Consider the following 22156-nt stretch of genomic DNA (forward strand, 5'->3'; position numbering starts at 1 on the left):
AACACACACTGCATACACCAACACAACACACACTGCATACACTAACACAACATACATACTGCATACACTAACACAACACACATACTGCATACACTAATACAATACACACACTGCATTCACTAATACAACATGCACTCTGCATACACTACACACTAACACACTCACTGCATCCACTACACTAACACACACTCTGCATTCGCTACACATTAACACACTCTGCATTCACTACACTAACACACACTCTACTTCCGCTACACATTAACACACTCTGCATTCACTACACTAACACACTCTGCATCCGCTGCACACTAACACACCCTCTGCATTCACTACACATTAACACAGTGCATTTACTACACTAACACACACTCTGCATCCGCTACACACTAACACATTCTCTGCATTCACTACACATTAACACACACTCTGCATTCACTACACATTAACACACACTCTGCATTCACTACACATTTACACACACTCTGCATTCACTGCGCTAACACACACACTACATTCATTACACTGACACACTGCATTCACTACACACTAACACACACTCTGCATTCATTACACACTAACACACACTCTGCATTCACTAAACTATGCACACACTCTAGATTCACTATACTGACACACACTCTGCATTAACTGTACACACAGCATCCACTACACAAACATCCTGTATTCACAGTACACACACTACATCCACCACAAATTCACTATACACAGACACTGCGTCTAATACACACACTACATCCACTACAGACACTGCATCCACTAAACACATTTAATCTAGTACATACAAACACTACATCCACTACACAAACACACACTACATCACTGTACACACACTACATCCACTACTCAAACACACTCTGCGTTCACTATACACACTGCATCCGCTACACAAACACACACTCTGCATTCACTGCACAAACAGTATCTAATACACACAAACACTACATCCATTACACACATTCTAATTCACTTCCACTATACACACCACATTCAGTCCCGCATCATTGTCAGCGGACTAGGTAGGGCGTGGGCGGGCCCGGGAGGGAGGGGGCGGGGGAGGGGGATCCCAGACCTTGTGCTTTGTCAGGGGCCCCAACATTTCTGATGGCAGCCCTGGCAACTGGTATAGCCTTTTGGAATGAATATGTTGTAGTTTTATATTGTATTATTATTGTAGTAAATTGCCATACTGCTAGCATCTGTTTACTTGTTATTATAAGTATATTAAAGGACCACTCTAGTGCCAGGAAAGCATACTCGTTTTCCTGGCACTAGAGTGCCCTGAGGGTGCCCCCACCCTCAGGGACCCCCTCCCGCCCGGCTCTGGAAAGGGGAAAGGGGTTAAATCTTACCTTTTTCCAGCGCTGGGCGGAGAGATCTCCTCCTGCTCTCCTCCTCCGATCCTCCTCTTCTCCTCCCCGTCGGCTGAATGCGCACGCGCGGCAAGAGCTGCGCGCGCATTCAGCCGGTCACATAGGAAAGCATTCATAATGCTTTCCTATGGACGCTGGCGTGCTCTCACTGTGAAAATCACAGTGAGAAGCACGCAAGCGCCTCTAGCGGCTGTCAATGAGACAGCCACTAGAGGACATAGGGGGAAGGCTTAACCCATTCATAAACATAGCAGTTTCTCTGAAACTGCTATGTTTATGAAAAAATGGGTTAACCCTAGAAGGACCTGGCACCCAGACCACCTCATTAAGCTGAAGTGGTCTGGGTGCCTAGAGTGGTCCTTTAAATATACATTTAATATTACGTTTTGTGTATTTTCTATCCACATATTCGACCATAATACCACAAATTATAAAAAATAGTAATGTTACTTATTGATTATTATATATTAATTAAAAGATTGATATTCATATTTGAATAACGGACACAACAATACCATATTTATATTTGGTGGTTAATGTATCCCTTTAAATTAAAATAATAAAACAGACTTACCTTCAGATGTTCCTGCTGCTCATAGGCTACCCCCTCTAATTATGAGGCTCTATCAATCAGGAGCTTGTCATTACAGTCTGTGGAGTAAAATTATTGTTTTTTTTTTTTATGAGATATAGATTTAACCTTCAGTTGCAGTTCCAGCCATTACATAGGAGGAGGGAAATGGGTCAATAAGCAGACAGTGGCCATCATTAATTTTAATTTATTCGAAGTCCAGTTCACATTCTGTAAACCAGTCCGCGTGGTGCGATATCCTCAGCCGCCAGTGTTTCTCAGGCTCTTAATAGTGCTCTATGGGAAAAATAGAAAGATCTGTCCAAGCTGGGCAGAGTTGTCTGCACACATAAAGACGCACAAATGGGCAGGTCTTGGACAACAAAGCAAGACGTGAAAATCCTTTTCTCTCCTAGAGCCTTTGGGCAGACTTAGAACTGCAGCAAAGTTTTCATACTGCAACATTAATAAACCACTCTGGGAAGTAAGACTTGGGCAGGATGCATTGATACAAATATACCTATAATGGCCAAACCAGCCATGGAAAGGTAAATAAGCCAGCACAGTTATAATGGGAAAAAAATATCAGTACCTTAACCCAAAGGTTGCCTTGGGCAGGGCACTATCCACGCTCACAGCAATCTAGCATATATGTGTCTTACCATACAGATTTTTTTTTAAGGGCTCTTTTTAAAATATCTTCTTTCTTAGGTCAATTAAATTTTTTTATTTTTTTTAAACGGCAAATTAAAGCAGGATGATGCGCAAAGGGTTAGCAGCTCATCATTGATATAAAGTTGTTATAGTGTTTAAAGTAAACTTTTAAGTAAGCAACGTAAGCGTTACTCTACAATGAGTACCACCAGGATAGAAAATAGGAACACGTGGATTTTATATCTGTAGAGGGACTGTCTATTCTAAATAACTAGACATTTGGAAGGTGTGCTAAAACAGTTTACAGCAGGAACACAAAACCCCAATAAACACAAATGGAGAAAGTTACATTATTCTGTTTAATTTGGCAGTATATTAACCCACCTGGAAAAGGAACAGGCTTGCCAAAAGATATGCAGATATGCTGTTGACCAGGGCTGTATAAACAAAGTGATTTCACTTCTAAATGGCCGAGAATTGAGCAGGGGGGTGGATCTATACATTAATACTGCTTGAATAAGCTAATATTGTTTTGGTGCCCATCGTTTCCTTTTACATATAAGTTCTTTCTATAATACCGGAGCAGAAATGTTTGCTGTGGCATTGGGAAGATTAGACAAATTCCAGTTTATAATAATCCATTTTAATGATTTGAAAACAAAAACTGGTAATTATTAAATTAAGGTAAAGTCCATATTTCTAAAATTATTTTAAGTACCACTTTTAGACATTGTCTGTAAAATTGCTGCGATTGAATCAGTTTGAAAGTTTCACATTCCCATTAGATTACTTATTTTTATTTCTGTACAAAGGTCTGGTTTTCTACCAGTTTGTTTAATTTGGTGGCCAGATCCACCATGTGTTCCTGCAGTCATCACTGCACTTTGGTATTGGACAATGCATGAAGCCAGATGTCCTGCTGCATGTACTATTGCCTGGCTATTGTAAGAAAAATTAACATAGTTCCACTGAGATTCTACAATTTTCAACAATTTTTTTTTTTAAACATAGTTTTATTTATTTTTTGTAAAACATTAAATGAACACTATAGTGCCAGGAAACCAACTTTGTTTTCCTGGCACTTGTTCCTTTAATGCTTAACAAAAAATATATAGCTCCCTATAGCGCCACACCCCATGGTGCAGAAGGGGTTAAAAACCATTCTGTCACTTACCCGAAGCCAGTGCCGAAGTCCCTCAGAGCTGTCTCGGTAGTGATGTCGCAAACACTAAATTTTCGGTTCGCGAATGGCGAACGCGAACTGCCGCAAACGTTCGCGAACCGGCAAACCGGGCGAACCGCCATAGACTTCAATGGGCAGGCGAATTTTAAAACCCACAGGGACTCTTTCTGGCCACAAAAGTGATGGAAAAGTTGTTTCAAGGGGACTAACACCTGGACTGTGGCATGCCGGAGGGGGATCCATGGCAAAACTCCCATGAAAAATTACACAGTTGATGCAGAGTCTGGTTTTAATCCATAAAGGGCAGAAATCGCCTAACATTCCTAAATCACAATGGATATGGATTGACACCTGACATATGACATATTGACACCTTGACATATGGATTGACACCTGTCCTCAGAGACCATGATACACACTGACACAGAGAAGAATAGGGACTGTTCACCCTATATAGGGTCACTTGGCAGGTATGGATTGACAACTATCCTAAGGATCCCTGATACACACTGACACAGAGCAGAATATGGACTGTTCCCCCTACATAGGGTCACTTGGCAGATATGGATTGACACCTGTACTCAGAGATCATGATACACACTGACACAGAGCAGAATAGAGACTGTTCCCCCTACATAGGGTCACTTGGCAGATATGGATTGACACCTGTCCTCAGAGACCATGATACACACTGACACAGAGCAGAATAGAGACTGTTCCCCCTACATAGGGTCACTTGGCAGATATGGATTGACACCTCTCCTCAGAGATCATGATACACACTGACACAGAGCAGAATAGGGACTGTTCCCCCTACATATGTCACTTGGCAGGTATGGATTGACACCTATCCTAAGGATCCCTGATACACACTGACACAGAGCAGAATAGGGACTGTTCCCCCTACATAGGGTCACTTGGCAGATATGGATTGACACCTGTCCTCTGGGACCCTGATACACACTGACACAGAGCAGAATAGGGACTGTTCACCCTACATAGGGTCACTTGGCAGATATGGATTGACACCTATCCTAAGGATCCCTGATACACACTGACACAGAGCAGAATAGAGACTGTTCCCCCTACATAGGATCACTTGGCAGATATGGATTGACACCTGTCCTCAGAGACCTAATTGTGTAATAATGGTAATACAATTACCTATTATATAATATTGGCAGGGGCAAGGAAATTCCCTCTAAATAGATGGGTATAGGCAGAGAGTATGGAGACCGGAGTGATAAAGTGTCAATAAGGTGATATAAAGTTAAATGTATCACAGATACACAGCCACCCTTTCTCTAGTTTCTAGAAATGCTGGATAGGTAGAAGGGCTATAAAGACTCAGAGAGGTCTAAGAAGAATCCTCCAAACTAGCCCTAATCTCCTTAAACACCTTCAAGGGTGTTCTAAGCTAAAGCTCAATCTAAACCTTTAGATGACTGCCTGATTTCCCATCACAGATGCTGGCTAGGAATAACAGTGTGCAAAACAAAGAGTGGGTCTTGCCCATAGTGCAGTAAAGTGTCCCTAGTAAAGTGAAAAAGAGAATAACGAGCTGGCGCCCAAGAGAATAACGAGCTGGCGCCCTATCAGGGGACGTGTATATGGCATCGATTTTTGGAACCGGGAGATGGAAAAAGATGCTTGGTCGGTCCTCCTACTTCAAATTTGGGGCACTGCGCATGCAATCTAATGTGCCACCAGATAGGAATAGTACTACTTAACACACCACTCCTATCAGTTTAATCCCTGTTATGTGCCTTTTTTTTTGGTTTGGTTTTTGAAGCCACAGTGCAGCACCAGAGGGCCGAAAAATTAGGCATGTACACATGCCTGAAAAATTAGGTATTGTTGCAGCCGCTGCTGTAGCAGCGGCCATAAAAATTGATGTTTGTTTCCAGGGCAGAAAGTGCCCTAAAACATTGCAGCTTGAACCCTAGTTGGTGGCGGATAAGGCACGCAAGTCAACCGGTATTCAGAGCTAAAATACAGCAGCGTGTGGACCATTTTTAGCCCAAGGCAGCTCATCCCATCAGGCCTTTTTTAGTTGAATGTATGGCACACTGTCAGTCCCTTCGGGATCCATCCCTCATTCATCTTAATAAAGGTGAGGTAATCTAGACTTTTTTTGACCTAGGCGACTTCTCTTCTCAGTGACAATACCTCCTGCTGCACTGAAGGTCCTTTCTGACAGGACACTTGAAGCGGGGCAGGCCAGAAGTTCTATCGCAAATTGGGATAGCTCAGGCCACAGGTCAAGCCTGCACACCTAGTAGTCAAGGGGTTCATCGCTCCTTAGAGTGTCGATATCTGCAGTTAAGGCAAGGTAGTCTGCTACCTGTCGGTCGAGTCGTTCTCTGAGGGTGGATCCCGAAGGGCTGTCGCGATGCGTAGGACTTAAAAAGCTCTGCATGTCCTCCATCAACAACACGTCTTTAAAGCGTCCTGTCCTTGCCGGCGTGGTTGTGGGAGGAGGAGGATGACTTTCACCTCTTCCCCCGTTAGATTCCCGTTGTGCTGTGACATCACCCTTATACGCTGTGTAAAGCATACTTTTTAATTTATTTAGCAAATGCTGCATCCTTTCCGACGTATTGTAATTTGGTAACATTTCCGCCACTTTCTGCTTATACCAGGGGTCTAGTAGCGTGGACACCCAGTACATGTCGTTCTCCTTCAGCCTTTTTATACGAGGGTCCCTCAACAGGCACGACAGCATGAAAGACCCCATTTGCACAAGGTTGGATGCCGAGCTACTCATTTCCCGTTCCTCCTCCTCAGTGATCTCAATGAAGGTATGTTCTTCCCCCCAGCCACGTACAACACCACGGGTACCAGATAGGTGACAACGAGCACCCTGGGATGCCTGTCGTGGTTGGTCTTCCTCCTCCTCCTCAAAGCTACAATCCTCCTCTGACTCCTCCTCCAGCGTTGCCGCAGGTCCAGCAAGCGATGCTGATAAGGCTGTTTCTGGTGGTGATGGTGACCACAACTCTTCCTCTTCCTCTTCACGCTCATCTACGGCCTGATCCAGCACTCTTCGCAGGGCACGCTCCAGGAAGAAAACAAATGGTATGATGTCGCTGATGGTGCCTTCGGTGCGACTGACTAGGTCTGTCACCTCCTCAAAAGGACGCATGAGCCTACAGGCATTGCGCATGAGCGTCCAGTAACGTGGCAAAAAAAATGCCCAGCTCCCCAGAGGCTGTCCTAGCACCCCGGTCATACAAATATTCATTAACGTCTTTTTCTTGTTGGAGCAGGCGGTCGAACATTAGGAGTGTTGAATTCCAACGTGTCGGGCTGTCGCAAATCAAGCGCTTCACTGGCATGTTGTTTCGCCGCTGGATATCTGCAAAGTGCGCCATGGCCGTGTAGGAACGCCTGAAATGGCCACACACCTTCCTGGCCTGCTTCATGACGTCCTGTAAGCCTGTGAACTTATGCACAAAGCGTTGTACGATCAGATTACACACTTGTGCCATGCACAGCACATGTGTCAACTTGCCCAACTTCAATGCCGCTAACAAATTTGTTCCGTTGTCACAAACCACTTTGCCGATATCCAGTTGCTGCGGAGTCAGCCACTTTTCCACCTGTGCGTTCAGGGCGGACAGGAGTGCTTGTCCGGTGTGACTCTCTGCTTTCAAGCAAGTCAAACCCAAGACGGTGTGACACTGCCGTATCCGAGATGTGGAATAGTACCTGGGGAGCTGGGGGGTGCTGTTGATGTGGAGCAAGATGCAGCAGCAGAAGAGGACTCAGCCGAGGAGGTTATGGAAGAGGATGGAGTAGGAGGAGTAGAGGAGGTGGCAGCAGGCCTGCCTGCAAGTCGTGGCGGTGTCACCAACTCCTCTGCAGAGCCACGCATTCCATGCTTGGCAGCCGTCAGTAGGTTTACCCAATGAGCAGTGTAGTTGATATACCTGCCCTGACCATGCTTTGCAGACCAGGTATCAGTGGTCACATGGACCTTTGCCCCAACACTATGTGCCAGACATGCCATTACTTCCTTTTGCACAGGTTGGGGATTGCCTTTTGTGAAAATAAATTTTGTCCGGGTACCACTGAGGTGTCCTAATAGCTACAAATTTTTTGAATGCCTCAGACTCCACCAGCTTGTATGGTAAAAGCTGGTGGGCTAATAGTTCAGACAAGCCAGCTGTCAGACGCTGGGCAAGGAGTCGACTTTCTGACATTGGCTTCTTATGCTCAAGCATGTCCTTGACAGACACCTGACTGTGGGCAGATGAGCGAGAACTGCTCAAGGTGAGAGACGGAGTGGCGGATGGTTGAGAGGGGGCAAGGAGGACAGCAGTGGTTGACGTGGCTGAAGATGCTGGACCAGGAGGAGGATGGCGGCTTTGAGTTTGTGTGCTGCTTGTACTCATGTGTTGATCCCATAGGCGTTTGTGATGTGCGATCATGTGCCTACGTAAAGCAGTTGTACCTAGGTGGGTGTTGGACTTCCCACAACTCAGTTTCTTTTTGCACAGGTTGCAAATGGCATCGCTGTTGTCAGAGGCAGACACACAAAAAAAATGCCACACTGCTGAGCTCTGCAATGACGGCATTCTGGTGGTGGACACAGCATGCGTTGATTGGCGTGCTGTCGGGCTGACCCCGGGTGCCGATGCATGCTGTCTGACTGTGCCACTAGCTCCTTGAGACGACCTCCCCCTGCTTCCAACTCGTCTCCTCCTCCTCCTCTCTGTCTCCCCATCTGAACTTTTGCCCTGTTCTTCTTCTTGCCGAGCAGGCACCCACGTAACATCCATGGACGCATCGTCATCATCAACCGCTTCACTTGTATCTGACAACTCCGCAAAGGAAGCAGCAGCGGGTACAACATCATTATCATCACACCGTATGTCCATGTGTGTAATGCAGCCTGCCTGAGACATATCCCTGTTATCTACATCCTCTGGCAATAATGGTTGCGGATCACTCATTTCTTCAAACGGATGTGTAAATAACTCCTCTGACATACCAAGTGAAGCTGTGGTGCTAGTGTTGGTGGTGGCGGCAGGTGGGTGAGTGGTATCTTGAGAGGTGCCCGAAGCTAAGCTGGAGGAGGATTGTGCGTCAAGGTTCCGAGCGGAAGCTTTAGAAGGTTGGGTGTCCTGTGTTAGCCAGTCAACTATGTCCACAGAACTTTTCAAGTTCAGGGTACGTGGCCTCTGAAAACTGGGCATTATTCTAGGGCAAAAGGGAATCACAGCACCACGACGGCCCCTGCGGGGTGGACTGCCTCTGCCTGTCATTTTTTGGGGGATTAGTGGTACTATGTGTGCAAGCTACTGTGCGACCAGATATGAGTGGCAGAGGTTGGCAGAGTACACGCTGTAGGCCTGACACACCCGCTTGAAGACAACTAACTGCTATTCAATCTATAACAGTGGAAACATGTTTTTTGTTTTTAACCCCTTAAGGACCAAACTTCTGGAATAAAAGGGAATCATGACGTGTCACACACGTCGTGTGTCCTTAAGGGGTTAAAGGCACGCTATAGTGACACCAGATATGAGTGGCAATGTGCACTTGCAGAGTTGGCAGAGTACACGCTGAAGGCCTGACACCCACTTTAATGACACTGACTGCTATTCGCTCACAGTGAAACTTTTCTTCTTTTTAAAAGCACGCTATAGTGACACCAGATATGAGTGGCAAAGTGCACTTGCAGAGTTGGCAGAGTACACTCTCAAGGCCTGACACCCGCTTTAAGGACACTGACTGCTATTAGCTTACAGTGAAAAACATTTTTTTCTTTTTAAAGGCACGCTATAGTGACACCATATATGAGTGGCAAAGTACACTGGCAGAGGTTGGCAGAGTACACACTGAAGGCCTGACACCCAGACGCTTGCAGACAACTAACTGCTATTCAATCTATTACAGTGAAAAAAAAATTTTGTTTTTAAATGCAAGCTTAAGCTATTGTGACACCAGATATGAGTGGTGGCACTGGGCAAGTGGGCACAGTATCCACTGTGAGCCTGACACAGAAGCTGGCAGGCAGGCAGGAAACTGCAATTACATTACACAAAAAAAAAAAAAGCAGACTGATGTTCTAGCCCTAAAAAGGGCTTTTTGGGGTGCGGTCCTTACAGCAGAGATCAGATGAGTCCTTCAGGACTGTAGTGGACACTGAATACCCTAGCCTAGCTATCAATTTCCCTATCAAATGAGCAGCAGCTACACTTTCCCTCCTCTATCTAAGAATGCAGCTTCAGAATGAATCTAAAATGGACGCTGTACAGGAGGTGGGAGGGTCTGGAAGGGAGGGTCTGCTGCTAATTTGCTGGAATGTGTCTGCTGACCGTGAGGCACAGGGTCAAAGTTTACTCAATGATGACGAATAGGGGGCGGATCGAACCGCGCATGTGTTCGCCCGCCGTGGCGAACGCGAACACGCTATGTTCGCCAGGAACTATTCGCTGGCGAACAGTTCAGTACAACACTATGTCTCGGGGTCCACATTCGCTTCTCCTCTGCCAACATCAGCCGGTGGGGAAGATCCAATGCACATGCAAGAAACGGCCACACTTGCATTAGAACAGCCACATAAGAAAGCATTATACAAAGCTTTCCTATGGAGTTTCGGGTGACTGATATCCTCATACATAGCTTGAGGATGTCCAGCATCAGTTAGGCGACCAAAAGTCACCCAACGACTGAGAAGTCCCTCTAGTGGCTGACTAATTATCCACAAAGATAATTAGTGCAGTTAATTAAAAAAAACTTTAAAACTTTTTTTCTTTTTTTACAAGGTTAAGGGACCTGGGAATATGGACCTACACCACTCCAATGAGCTGAAGTGATCTGAGTGCCTATAGTGTCCCTTTAACGTAGGCTCTTCCTAAGTTAAAAAAGTAATACAGATTTGGACCCTAATGCTTGCTGTGTCTAGAGGTGTAATCAGTTAAGTGGCCCAAAGACATCCAAAACAATTGTCTGGGGTCAATATATCACTCATGCAGAGGTTACTTACCAGTGTTTCGGATCTGTACTGTCCCTATTGGTATGATCAGTCTGATATACCGTCTTTCCCTAAAAATAAGACCTGGTTTTATATATATATGTTCGGGGGAATGACCCCAAACGTAGACCTTCTTTCTAGCGCATGCTTGCTACAGTTTATTCCAGAAATAAGACATCCCCTGAAAATAAGCCATGGTGTGTGTATAAGACATCCCCTGAAAATAAGACACCTCTAGACACAGCAAGCATTAGGGTCCAAATCTGCATTACTTTTTTATATATATATATATATATATATATATATATATATATATATATATATAAGACATCCCCTGAAAATAAGCCATGGTGTGTGTATATGTAAAAACTGTAAAAAACTGTAGCAAGCATGCGCTAGAAAGAAGGTCTACGTTTGGAGTCATTACCCCGAACATAGACCAGTTCTCTAGGGCATGGAATCCCGTGAATCTGTGTTCAGGGAAACATTTTCTTAACATAGATTAGCTTACTCGCGAATGGAATCCCGCAAATCAATATTTGGGGAAAATTCCCTTAACATAGATTAGCAAACAGGGCTTATTTCCGAGGTAGGGCTTATGTTACGAGTATTTTCAGGAAAACTGGATATAAATGAAGTTCTTTCTGTAATGACAAATGTAAGCAAAAATACTTGAGAGGGGACTAACCAAAGGCAAGCTTCTGAGGTTTCTCTGAGCTTTTGTCTATTCTCTGAGTTATTGTAGTCTCTGTTTGTTTTTTTAACACTGTTCATGAACTTCCTGTTAGATGTAATAGGATGTCAAGGAGTTGAGAGAGAGAGAGGACTTGGGAAGGGCTTTTTGAACTGCTACAACAACTATTTGTAAGATGCGGGGGGGGATGGGGATATGACTGGCATCTATAATATAAATACATACCACTGGCTGGAGATTTCTGGGTGAGGTGATTAAAGTTTTAAGAAAAAAATATCTAATATCGGATTTGTTTTATTTAATTTATAGGTACAATTTTTTTTTTTCTTTGCCCTCACCTTTTAAGAAAACCAATAGACACTTTAAAGTTTTAAACGAACATTCCATTTGTAGTATATCAGATTGCAAAATTTCCCAGCAAAACTATCTAAACAAAATACGCCAGCAAACGTCAGTGTTTCATCATATTTACTCTAAGGTTTTAATACAATTTATTATCAAGTTTTTACAAAAAAAAAAGTTACAAAAAATTCATCATAAACAAATAAAAAATTAAATGCATGATTTAAAATAATAGAAAATTAAAACATGAATGTACATTCAAAATAAAATCATCACATAAGAAAAAAATATTTTTTTCCATTTTTTTATTTGTAATACTGTAGTTTTGGTTGGCATACTGGTAAAATGTTATAATGGTTGGTAATGGCAAAAAAGACCATTTAGATCATAGTATCACAGGACAGTCGTTTACTGAAAACCAGTCTGCTATTTTGGGGCCTCAAGCCTTTCAATACACCTAGGAAGGTCTGACATTTTAAAAAGAGCCCACAATGCCCAGGTGTCAGCAGTCATATCAGTTCATTCTACACAATCACAAAACAGCATGAAAGAAATTGGTTATAGACAAAGTCAAAATGCATGTAAAGCTTCAGTTCCTCATTTAATTATTCTCCCATGTAAGCAAAAATAAGCCAGAATCTGTGTTCACACTGACATAGACCTCATTGTAGGCATCATCAGAGTCTGGTGTTTAGCATTTTCAATATTTGTAAAACGTGCTGTGATATCACATATCTTATCATGTACACAAAGCCAGACGGAAGGACAGCATACAAAGACAGACCAAGGATTGTGTAGACTCAAGCACTGGCCTAGAACTTCTCAATCCCTTAATCACAAGGCATGAGGATCCCACCCATTGAAATGGCATATTAATGGGTTTGGCAGTCCTCGTAGATTTAAAACTTTTCTTTTAGAGGAGAAGGTGCATGAAGGCCTCCTAAGAAAACTTGGCAGGATGACAGTATTTGAGTTTACATCATCGAGCAGTGACAATTCTTGCCGACCTGCACAACTAGATTCCGCAGCTTGCTCTTGACCCAACACCAAACTCATTAGTTACCAGTCGATGTAGGAACCAAGTGGAGTCCAGTTGAGTTGTGTTAAAGGGAATAACATATCACAATATAATCTGCTAAGCCATAATTAGTGGCGTAGTGAATAATCTCAACCATTGTAATTTTGGCACTCAATACAGACAATGTGTTCATATCAGATTTATATTATTTGGCTGCCAAAGCTCACACAGCAAAGAAAAAAAAAAGAAGTTGTAAAAGCAAGAGCATGTGTTGGAGAAATGTAAAGGATTAGTGCAGGTTTGCTGCCTGACAACTAACATTTTTAGGAAACGGATATCGTCTGTGGTCTTCCAATGGCAAAGTTCTTTGGGTCCGCCAATGCCAAGCACATGAATAAACTAGCAAGTTATCTAGCAGATAATGATCTACAAATATTAATTACAAACTGTTAAACCAAGCTAATGAAGAGCCACTTATTACTAGGAAGATTGGCCGTACATTCCTTAAAAAGAAACAGAAATGCCTCAATTTAAGTTAAATTTATATTAGAGAGATGTTTATTTTGACTAGGGAAAATTAAATAAAAGTTCTGCGACGTGCCTATTTTATTTGTCGCAGTAAATCTGAATTTTAGACGAGGCAGAAGGTTGTCATTAGCTAAAAAAAACATCTTTAGATGAGTGACTGGAATGCTAGTCGTATCCAAATGGTGGATGCATGGAATAGCCTTCCAGCTGAAGTGGTAGAGGTTAACACAGTAAAGGAGTGTAAGCATGCGTGGGATAGGCATAAGGCTATCCTAACTATAAGATAATGCCAGGGACTAATGAAAGTATTTAGAAAACTGGGCAGACTAGATGGGCCGAATGGTTCTTATCTGCCGTCACATTCTATGTTTCTATGTTTCAAATGGCTAAAAGTATAAGGCAGACAATCAAAATATAGTTATGATTACAAAAAGTCTTCCAATGCATTCTCTAAAATGCAAAGCTTCTCAAAACCATAAAATGCAATCCAGGTAAACTCCGTACTTTTTAAGTTCAAATCAAATCCACACAAAGCGTTACTAATCTTTTAATTTGCTTCAATCAGTATCCGACGATCACCAGATACTAAAGAAGTTATCTGCAGTAACAGCTACACAAATCTAACACCTAAACTGTTAATCTTAGAAGCTCCATGGAGACTCGTGATCTCCTTTGGCAAATTGAGATTTTTTTTGAACCTTTCATAAGATGATTGCGCATCAATGCTTGTCCACACATATTTATATCTCTCTGTTTGCACAGGATTACCTACTAATCTCAGGTCCAAGACAATGGATTGCTAGTGAGGTCTTGTCAATGCCAGCCCATGTTTAATGCTGCAGTCTCCTCTCTGGTCAATCGATGTTCACATAAATTGTAACCTTTCAGAACATTTGGAAGATGATGCAACAAACAGGAGGTCATATCGACTAGCGTAGAACCCAGGATTTAAAACATCAATATCAATTTGACAGCTGCTGACACAGGGAGGGATGAAAGGAACATGAGTAACACAGTGGAAGGGCTAAATATAGCTTAGGTTGTGTAGAAAGTATTCTAGTACTGGAAGTTTAACTATGAGCAATTCAGGCTGTAGAGTGAACATGTCTGTAGGACTTGAATAAAATTGAAAAGTCTACTGCAAACAGTTATTCTGTTACAGTATTAATGGCATGTCTGTAAAAAAATGCACCTTCAACTAGTAACTCATTATCGTCATGATGATCAGCTACTGGCCCTACATTGCATTCAGTCAAGTAATAATCAGGATATCTAGCTTTGGCAACATCTCTTGAACTCTGGGAAATAAGTTAACATGGAATGTGTAACACTGTGTTCTTCTAGTGCCAAGGGAACATCAGAAACAAGAAAATAGGAAATGCTCGAAAGAAGTTTCTGATCTTGTTGACAATGGAACGGTCAGAATGCATTCCCTACTTCTCTTTCTTCATTGTTCCTTGTTGTGTAACAATTGCTGATCACAAATTGGCAAAGATAGACCAACTTCAACCATTACAACGTTAGGGACTTAAAGCTTTCGCTTCTAGTTCCCAGATCGTGCCATTCTTAGACCAAGAGAACCCACCATTTGGATCATCAGTTGCTGTTCAGACATAATGCCACCATGAAAACAAATCTAGAAAAAAAAAATATCTTTGGACCCATACAACTGTACGCAATGTATATATCTAGATCACATTTTGCTCCCTGCACAGCACAATCCTGCAAACAACAGATGGTTCATATTTTTAAAGGGGCCTAAATACAATGTTACAGTTCACCAGACAAATCATGTAAGGAAATTATAGCCCATGTTATGATTTTCCTACAGAAGGCCAGAGATTCCATGTATTTGTGTATTACTTTTTATGACTTCTCTTGAGAAAACAATAAGTTGTTTTCTTGAGATAAAATTTAAATATAATCAGAAAAAATATTTACCATAAATTGCTTCTCTGGGCTACCGTATTTTCCTTAAACTAACATTTATACATACAATTTGGATTATTCCATAGTCTTTCTGAAATAAGAACTTAACAGTCAAATGTTGCCAAGCAGTGGCTTTAGCCTGTAATGAATCACAAAACCAAAACAAAATCATATAAAAAGTAGCTCCACCAAAAAAATATGTAAATCGAACATTTACATCGTTATAAGGAGGTTGTGCTCACTTTCCAGATGGTGGGTAACAACTAGGTTCTACACATATCTAGAGCTAAAGAAATTTCAGGTAGGCACTGCTTGGGGTATGACTTTTGTTAGACCATCAGCTTAACCAGTCAAGTCATTATTGCATCCAGTTTAATGCAGAGCAAAGAGAGAGACCACAAATCCCATCACGTTTGCACAATATTTAGCTGCAGGGACCAGCAAACTGATGTTTCACTTGTCTCTGGGAGAGTATGATTAGTGTTGTCTTCCAGAAGATTTGACTCAAGTTGGTTGAGATTAAGAGCACCAGTACCCATAAGAATGGAAGTACAAGCCGTGACCCATCATTAAAAGCTTTCCTGAATACACACTCCAAGGACATGAAATTTAGACCTAGAAAATGTCCGTCTTTTAGTGAACATTGATACAAACAGAATCCGGAGGAAATAAAATGTTTTATTCTATTCAGAGTGAAATTAGGTACCACAATAACTAAATTAAACATTGTTTTGTAGTTCTTAAGGAGTCCAATGCAGAAAGTAACATTACAAATTACTCTGCAAGGAGCATCATTTTGTTAAAGCGAGGCCTTTTCTTTCTGTAATACTGTACAAACGTCTTGTTAGTCAACCCGAATAATGACAGGTTCAGGAGGATCAGACAAAACACACCTTAGACATCAAATTCTAGACTCTTTTGGTGGAGATAATTATGGCAGCTGCTAAACAATCTAATGTTTGTCTTAGCTGCCCTGGAAGCAAAGTAGACTTTTCTAATCTGATGTAAATATTTATTTTACAAAAAAAAAACCTGTCTTGAAATATCAAGGTCCAATCAACCACCACCATGGAGCTGCGAAAGTCTAGAGCGCAGATGATCCAATTTGCTTTTCCAAATGGTCCATAATCCATAATCCAAACAGAGGTTTAGGACTTCTCTAGTCAACATGAATTGGCTTTGACCATCACTAAGCATTAGTCTAAAGTCATGTAGTGTCCCGGGCACTTGAAGACTTGAATTGGACAGCCTTACCAAATCATGGTCATCGAACTCTATGTTAAACAGAGCTATATAACACTGATGTAATGGTGATTATTAACACATTTCAGACTGCTCCTGACTCTCTGGAGGGATTTGGAATGTTCAGAGATAGTCCATAGTGTGAGAGACCAGCAGGTTAACCTTCGGTACCTATAGGGGCAGGAGTATAAGTCCCACCGAAAGTATTAAAGGCCAAAACCACTTCACCACTGCAAAATACTCAAGATTCACCAGCAGCTCAGAGGTTAAAACAGAGTGGTGTGTAGGAATAACTGCCAGACTAATATTTGTAATTTCATACAAAAATCTATGATATATTTTCTATTTATATATTTATTTACAGAATAAAACAACTTTAAGTGATGGAAACTGCAGAAATTCATCACAGTGGAGCCATTCTGCTGTTCGTTCTTCAAGATATCTAGAACAGATTCCGAAAGGCTTTTCTCCCAGTTACAAATGGATACACAGAAAATTGCAAGTTGGGGGAGAGGGAAATGATTTTGAAACAATTAATCCAAACATCAAGCTATTTTATCCAAATGAAAACAAATTCAAATAAAAAATAAAAAAAAATAAAGAAAAGATCTACCTGCACTAAAATCACTTTGCTACATATAAAATCTCCAGCTAATATAAAGCACATTGTACCAATCTTCTAAAACAGTTAAGATATATACACTGATCTAGATATATTAACAAATAGAATATTACAAAATATTGAAGGCCATTGTTGCATTTTCCCCCAGGATCTATTTGAAGTTGGCGTAATCCGAGAATGCATCAATATATTCTTGCACCACTCTGTAGCAGAACTCGTACTGCTCCTGCACATTGGAGATCAAAAGGGATGGAAGAAAATACTTATTAATACAAAACTGAAAAAAGGATTCACATTAGAATCAACATCAACTTTAAAAAAAACAAAAAAAAACCCAACATTTTTAAACACACAAAGCACCAATCCTGCATTGCAAAAGTATCTCAATATTTTATTTAACCGCGCTAGGCAGTGCTTCCACAGTAAATTTATTATGAGCAGTTACTTGGGGTCTTCGGCTTGTTGTAAAAATGGGGACTACAATAATGTGGGGACATACATTTTGGTCCTCAACAAAAGGAACAGAACATATCTCTCCAGCTGTGCTGGACTTTACGAGGCCATCTCAAATTTGGGCTGCTGTGCCACCATCCAGGGTTTGTTTCCTGGTGTACTGCATTAGAGGACACAAGGAAAATGTTTCCAATCAGGAAAGTGCAAGCTAGAAAATAATTACATATACTTGCACTATGCAAAGTAAACTATAGTCACCAAAACAACTTTAGCTTAATGAGGCAGTTTTGGTGTATAGAACATGCCCCTGCAGTCTCACTGCTCAACTCTCTGCCATTTAGGAGTTAAAACACTTTGTTTATGAACCCTAGTCACACCTCCCTGCATGTGACTTGCACAGCCTTCCTAAACACTTCCTGTAAAGAGTCATCAAAAGTTTATACTTCCTTTATTGCAAGTTCTGTTTAATTAAGATTGTCTTATCCCCTGCTATGTTAATAGCTTGCTAGACCCTGCAGGAGCCTCCTGTATGTGAGTAAAGTTCAATTTACAAAGAAAGAGATACAATTGTTTAAGGTAAATTACATCTGATTGAAAGTGAAACCAGTTTTTTTTCAAGCAGGCTGTGTCAATCAGAGCCAGAGGAGGTGTGACAAGAGCTGCATAAACAGAAACAAAGTGATTTAACTCCTAAATGGCAGTGAATTGAGCAGTGAGACCAGAGAAGCATGATCTATACACTAAAACTACTTCATTAAGCTAAAGTTGTTTAGGTTACTATAGTGTTCCTTTAAGCTCATGCTCAGAGCAGTACAGGAGCACTCTGCACATGGGAATCCTGTCTGTGTGGCCGCTAAAAAAAAGATGTCCTTCAACCAGTCGGACATCCCTAATTTTTCAACAAGCCCACAATCTTATCCCTGCCCTGATATCACCTTTAAATTATGGATCCTTACATCCTAGTGTTGGCATGTATAGGTTAAAAACCAGTGACACTAAGGCAGCTCAGACAGGTGTAATTACGATTCACTAACAAGCAGAGATCAAAACTCATCTATAGCCATTGGTGAGTGGAAGCTTAATGCAGGTGAGTGTGAAATTGACAATCATTGCCTGTAAGGACCCTGGGTTGAGTATGTCCTTGCGGCAATAGTATTTGCATAGTTTGTAAGGTTCAGAACCATACACGGCTCTCTGTTCCCAAACACAGACTCACTAATCGTAAGAAGATTTATTTCTCTTCTCCTCTAAGAGGTGCATAGGGGCTACTGATTCTCTAGACGAGCTTGGGTTAAGAAGAAGAAGGGTATCAGGGTGGGCTAGAGAAATCTTACCAGCCCCCACCCCTGAACCAGAGAACTTCAAGGGCAAACCCCCCCCCAGGTAAAAAAACAAACAAAAAAAAACAACATGTCTTCGACTTAGAGAAACAGCAGCCACTTTGCTAACAAACAGGTGAGTGAAGCTTGGTAATCCCACTCGCTTAACTGTGATTAATACACAGAGAAATGCGACGGTCTACTGCTTTGCAACATCTCTGTGATTAGCACTTAATGCATATAAATAATAAATAATAAATGAGAAGGAAGGAAATTATTTTGGTCAGAGAGATGGTTAGTGACATGGGGGCAGAGGGCTATCAACAAATACAAATGGTAGTAATTAAAAAATATGTTTACTCGCATTTGAGGTGGCAAGTAACTTCTACGTTTGGCTAGTTAGTCCTGTAATAGGGACACATTCTGAAGAGCATTTTTGCAGAGGCTCTTTGGAGCTAAAAATCAAAACGCAGCAATTGCCCAGCAATTGCTCTTGCAAGGTTTCTCACCGAGTTGCTCAGGTTAGTCTGTGATTGGACACACACAGAAAGTCAGGGTTGTTTTAGAAGGGAGGGCTTGTAAAAGCTTCAGAGAAGAAATCTGCAGCTTTTGCAATCAGTTTTTAGGTAAACCCCCAATGAAAAAAACAACACATTATTAAATGCATGCATGTTCTCATTGTGGTGTATCTACTAAACAGTGATTTTTATTTAATTTATTTTTGGTCAGCGGAGTATCCCTTCAATGTATGATGGTGATGTAGATGATCAAAGGACACGCTTTATAGAATTAAAAAAATGTATATTACATAATTGGGTTTTTTGGGGGTTTTTTTCTGGTAAAGAACATTCACAGTTTTGCATTCACACATGTGGCCTTGGTATCGGAAGAGCAGACTAGGACATACATACCAGTGTTTGGACCATATGTGGCCTTTGTAACCTCAAACTCTTGACGGTTTGAAAGACGTCTAAGATTCCTTCTGCTTTCACTCTCTCCAGCACAGTACTCAGGGCACAGAATGTCCCCGTCCTGCCAGCTCCCGCACTGCAGAGAGAACAAATAGCAAAGCACTGTTTAAATTCGCTACTCATTTTACACCATGTAAGGTGCTCATACTAAGAGTGTGGACTACAGAAAATGGAGAATTAAGAAGAAAAACACAATAAACCATTACGTTTCCATATCCGACATGGATAATGACGCAGGTTGAACACGTATTGAAAGCAATTGATTTTTTTATTTGCTATTTAAATCTATATATGCAAATACTGAATAAATGGAAAACGCATCACTCCAAAGACGAGTATGACGATTTTTAGACCAGAAAGAAGTCTCAAAATTGGAAGGGATCCTTTGATCCCCAGTTCATAAACAGAAGTACATAACATTGGCAGGTAGAAAACCAGAACAGGATGTGGTGGGATTAAGGTAGAGGTGGATTTAATGGGCATCAGTATTGATGTCTGACAGCTGAAAAGGGGCTAAGCTGATACTGTATGTACTCCAGGTTGGCAGAGGGTCAAGCCCATATTAAAGGGCTGCCCACACTTCATTAGTGATTTCTCTGATGGGCAGAAATGCCATGCAATGGATGGGTGTGTTCAGAAATGCAAATACACTGCAATCTTTCAGGGACTTTTCTAGGGTGGACAGGAGGACGTGGATTCCAAACTATGACTGTCTTTGCTGAACTCGGAACAGTTTGGAGATATGTAAGCACTATAAAGCCATGCTCTTCATTCAGTCAGGGTCTATTACCTGCAATGAACAGTGATGGGGTGATTTCCAGACTGCTGTTGTTGCTTCTGTACAGCAGCAATAATATTAATCATTCCTTTCCCGTCTGTGGGAATTCCAACTTCTGGCCAGCCGTGGAAATGGAACTGCCTGATCTGACGAGCCTTGTTTTCCTGCAAGAGAGGAAGAGTTTCAAACAGAAATTCTACAAAAAGCACTTTAAAGTGGTAATCCAAGAGCCATGACCACATCGCACATAAACAGCAAACACACATATCTGCAAAAGGTGTAACTTCACCACCTGGCGGTTTTAGTAGCCAACCCAAAACGAGCATTCCAGGATAGCGAATGTGCATACTGTGCATATTGAGCATCTGTCATCAGCATGCATGGCATACTAGTGACAGACAACCAATGACAGCATTCACCCCCCCATGCCGCCCATGTCCTACCTTCAGTTCTTCCTTCGGGACATCCCTTTCCCTGCAATGACGGGGAGTAACATTACCAGAGGAGGACTTGGCCTTTTTACGGAATAGAAAGGCACGATTATCCTTCCATCCTTTTATACATCCAGCAGCAGAGGGGTTAAACTCTGTATTTGCAGTATTTCAGTGCAAAACGCTGCACATACAGTCTCCAGACACCATGACCACTTCAAATCATTTAAGTGGTCATGGTGCTTTAAATATTCCTGTTGGTTAATCAATTAAGTTTCTTTTTCTTTTCCTCAATAAGTAAATGGCATCCTGTTGGATAGTGCAAACAAGTACAATAGCGATTTCAAACACCGAACTACAGTCCTCACCCTTGTGTTCGTCACCAGTAAATCCCGCACAGTGTAGCTCTCACACTCCTCCTCTTTTTTGAGTTCTATCGTAATGTCACCAAAAGACATTGTGCCTTCAGAAGGCCAGTATTGAGAACATTTTTCCTGAAATAGAATTAAAAGAAATATAGAAAAAAAAAATGTTTTTAGAACAAGGAGAATTTTTTTTTTTTTTTATTAAGCATGGTTCATATAAAAAAAGTTTAATTTGCGATATAGTAGCTTCTCATTCAAGATTTGAGACAAACTGTATTGAACATCTGGGGTTGTCTTTATATCCAGAGCTTCTATGTTTGATCATCATTATCTTCTACTACTACAACTACTACAAATTCTGAGAAATGTTTCTACAAAAAACAAACTTGCCTAGCATAGCAAAAATAACTGCATCAAGTAGAATTAATTTTTGAGAAACCGTGTTTATTAGAGGAAAATAAGGAGACAAAACACATGCCAGGATCTATCCTACCTGTTTTAATGATACGGACAAGTACAATAAACACAACAAAAGTTTACTTTGCTTCATCAAATAAGTTCCTCCATCAAGTCACAAAGAATGTATTAATCTTAAAATAGTTAGCATAAGTCAAGTTGTTCAGCTAAATGACTAAGTGCTTGCAATAATGTAAAATGCTGCTCTATGACTTCGTTAGGGT

General features: G+C 41.5%; 1 protein-coding gene across 2 annotated transcripts in view; it reads right to left on the reverse strand.

Annotated features, from left to right (window-relative positions):
• Window positions 1-15953: 15953 nt before the first annotated feature.
• The window catches only part of PTPRA (protein tyrosine phosphatase receptor type A), a 171294-nt gene continuing 165091 nt past the window's right edge, over window positions 15954-22156 (reverse strand). For both annotated transcript variants that reach the window (XM_063457602.1, XM_063457603.1), the window contains 4 exons: window positions 21480-21605; window positions 20693-20844; window positions 19843-19978; window positions 15954-17385 (listed from right to left, as the gene is read on the reverse strand). In XM_063457602.1, coding sequence (XP_063313672.1) covers window positions 17311-17385; window positions 19843-19978; window positions 20693-20844; window positions 21480-21605 — 489 coding nt within the window. In that variant the 3' untranslated portion in view covers window positions 15954-17310. The remainder of the gene's footprint in view (window positions 17386-19842; window positions 19979-20692; window positions 20845-21479; window positions 21606-22156) is intronic.

The sequence above is a fragment of the Pelobates fuscus genome, chromosome 6 (genome assembly GCF_036172605.1).
Source record: "Pelobates fuscus isolate aPelFus1 chromosome 6, aPelFus1.pri, whole genome shotgun sequence".
NCBI classification, from domain to species: domain Eukaryota; kingdom Metazoa; phylum Chordata; class Amphibia; order Anura; family Pelobatidae; genus Pelobates; species Pelobates fuscus.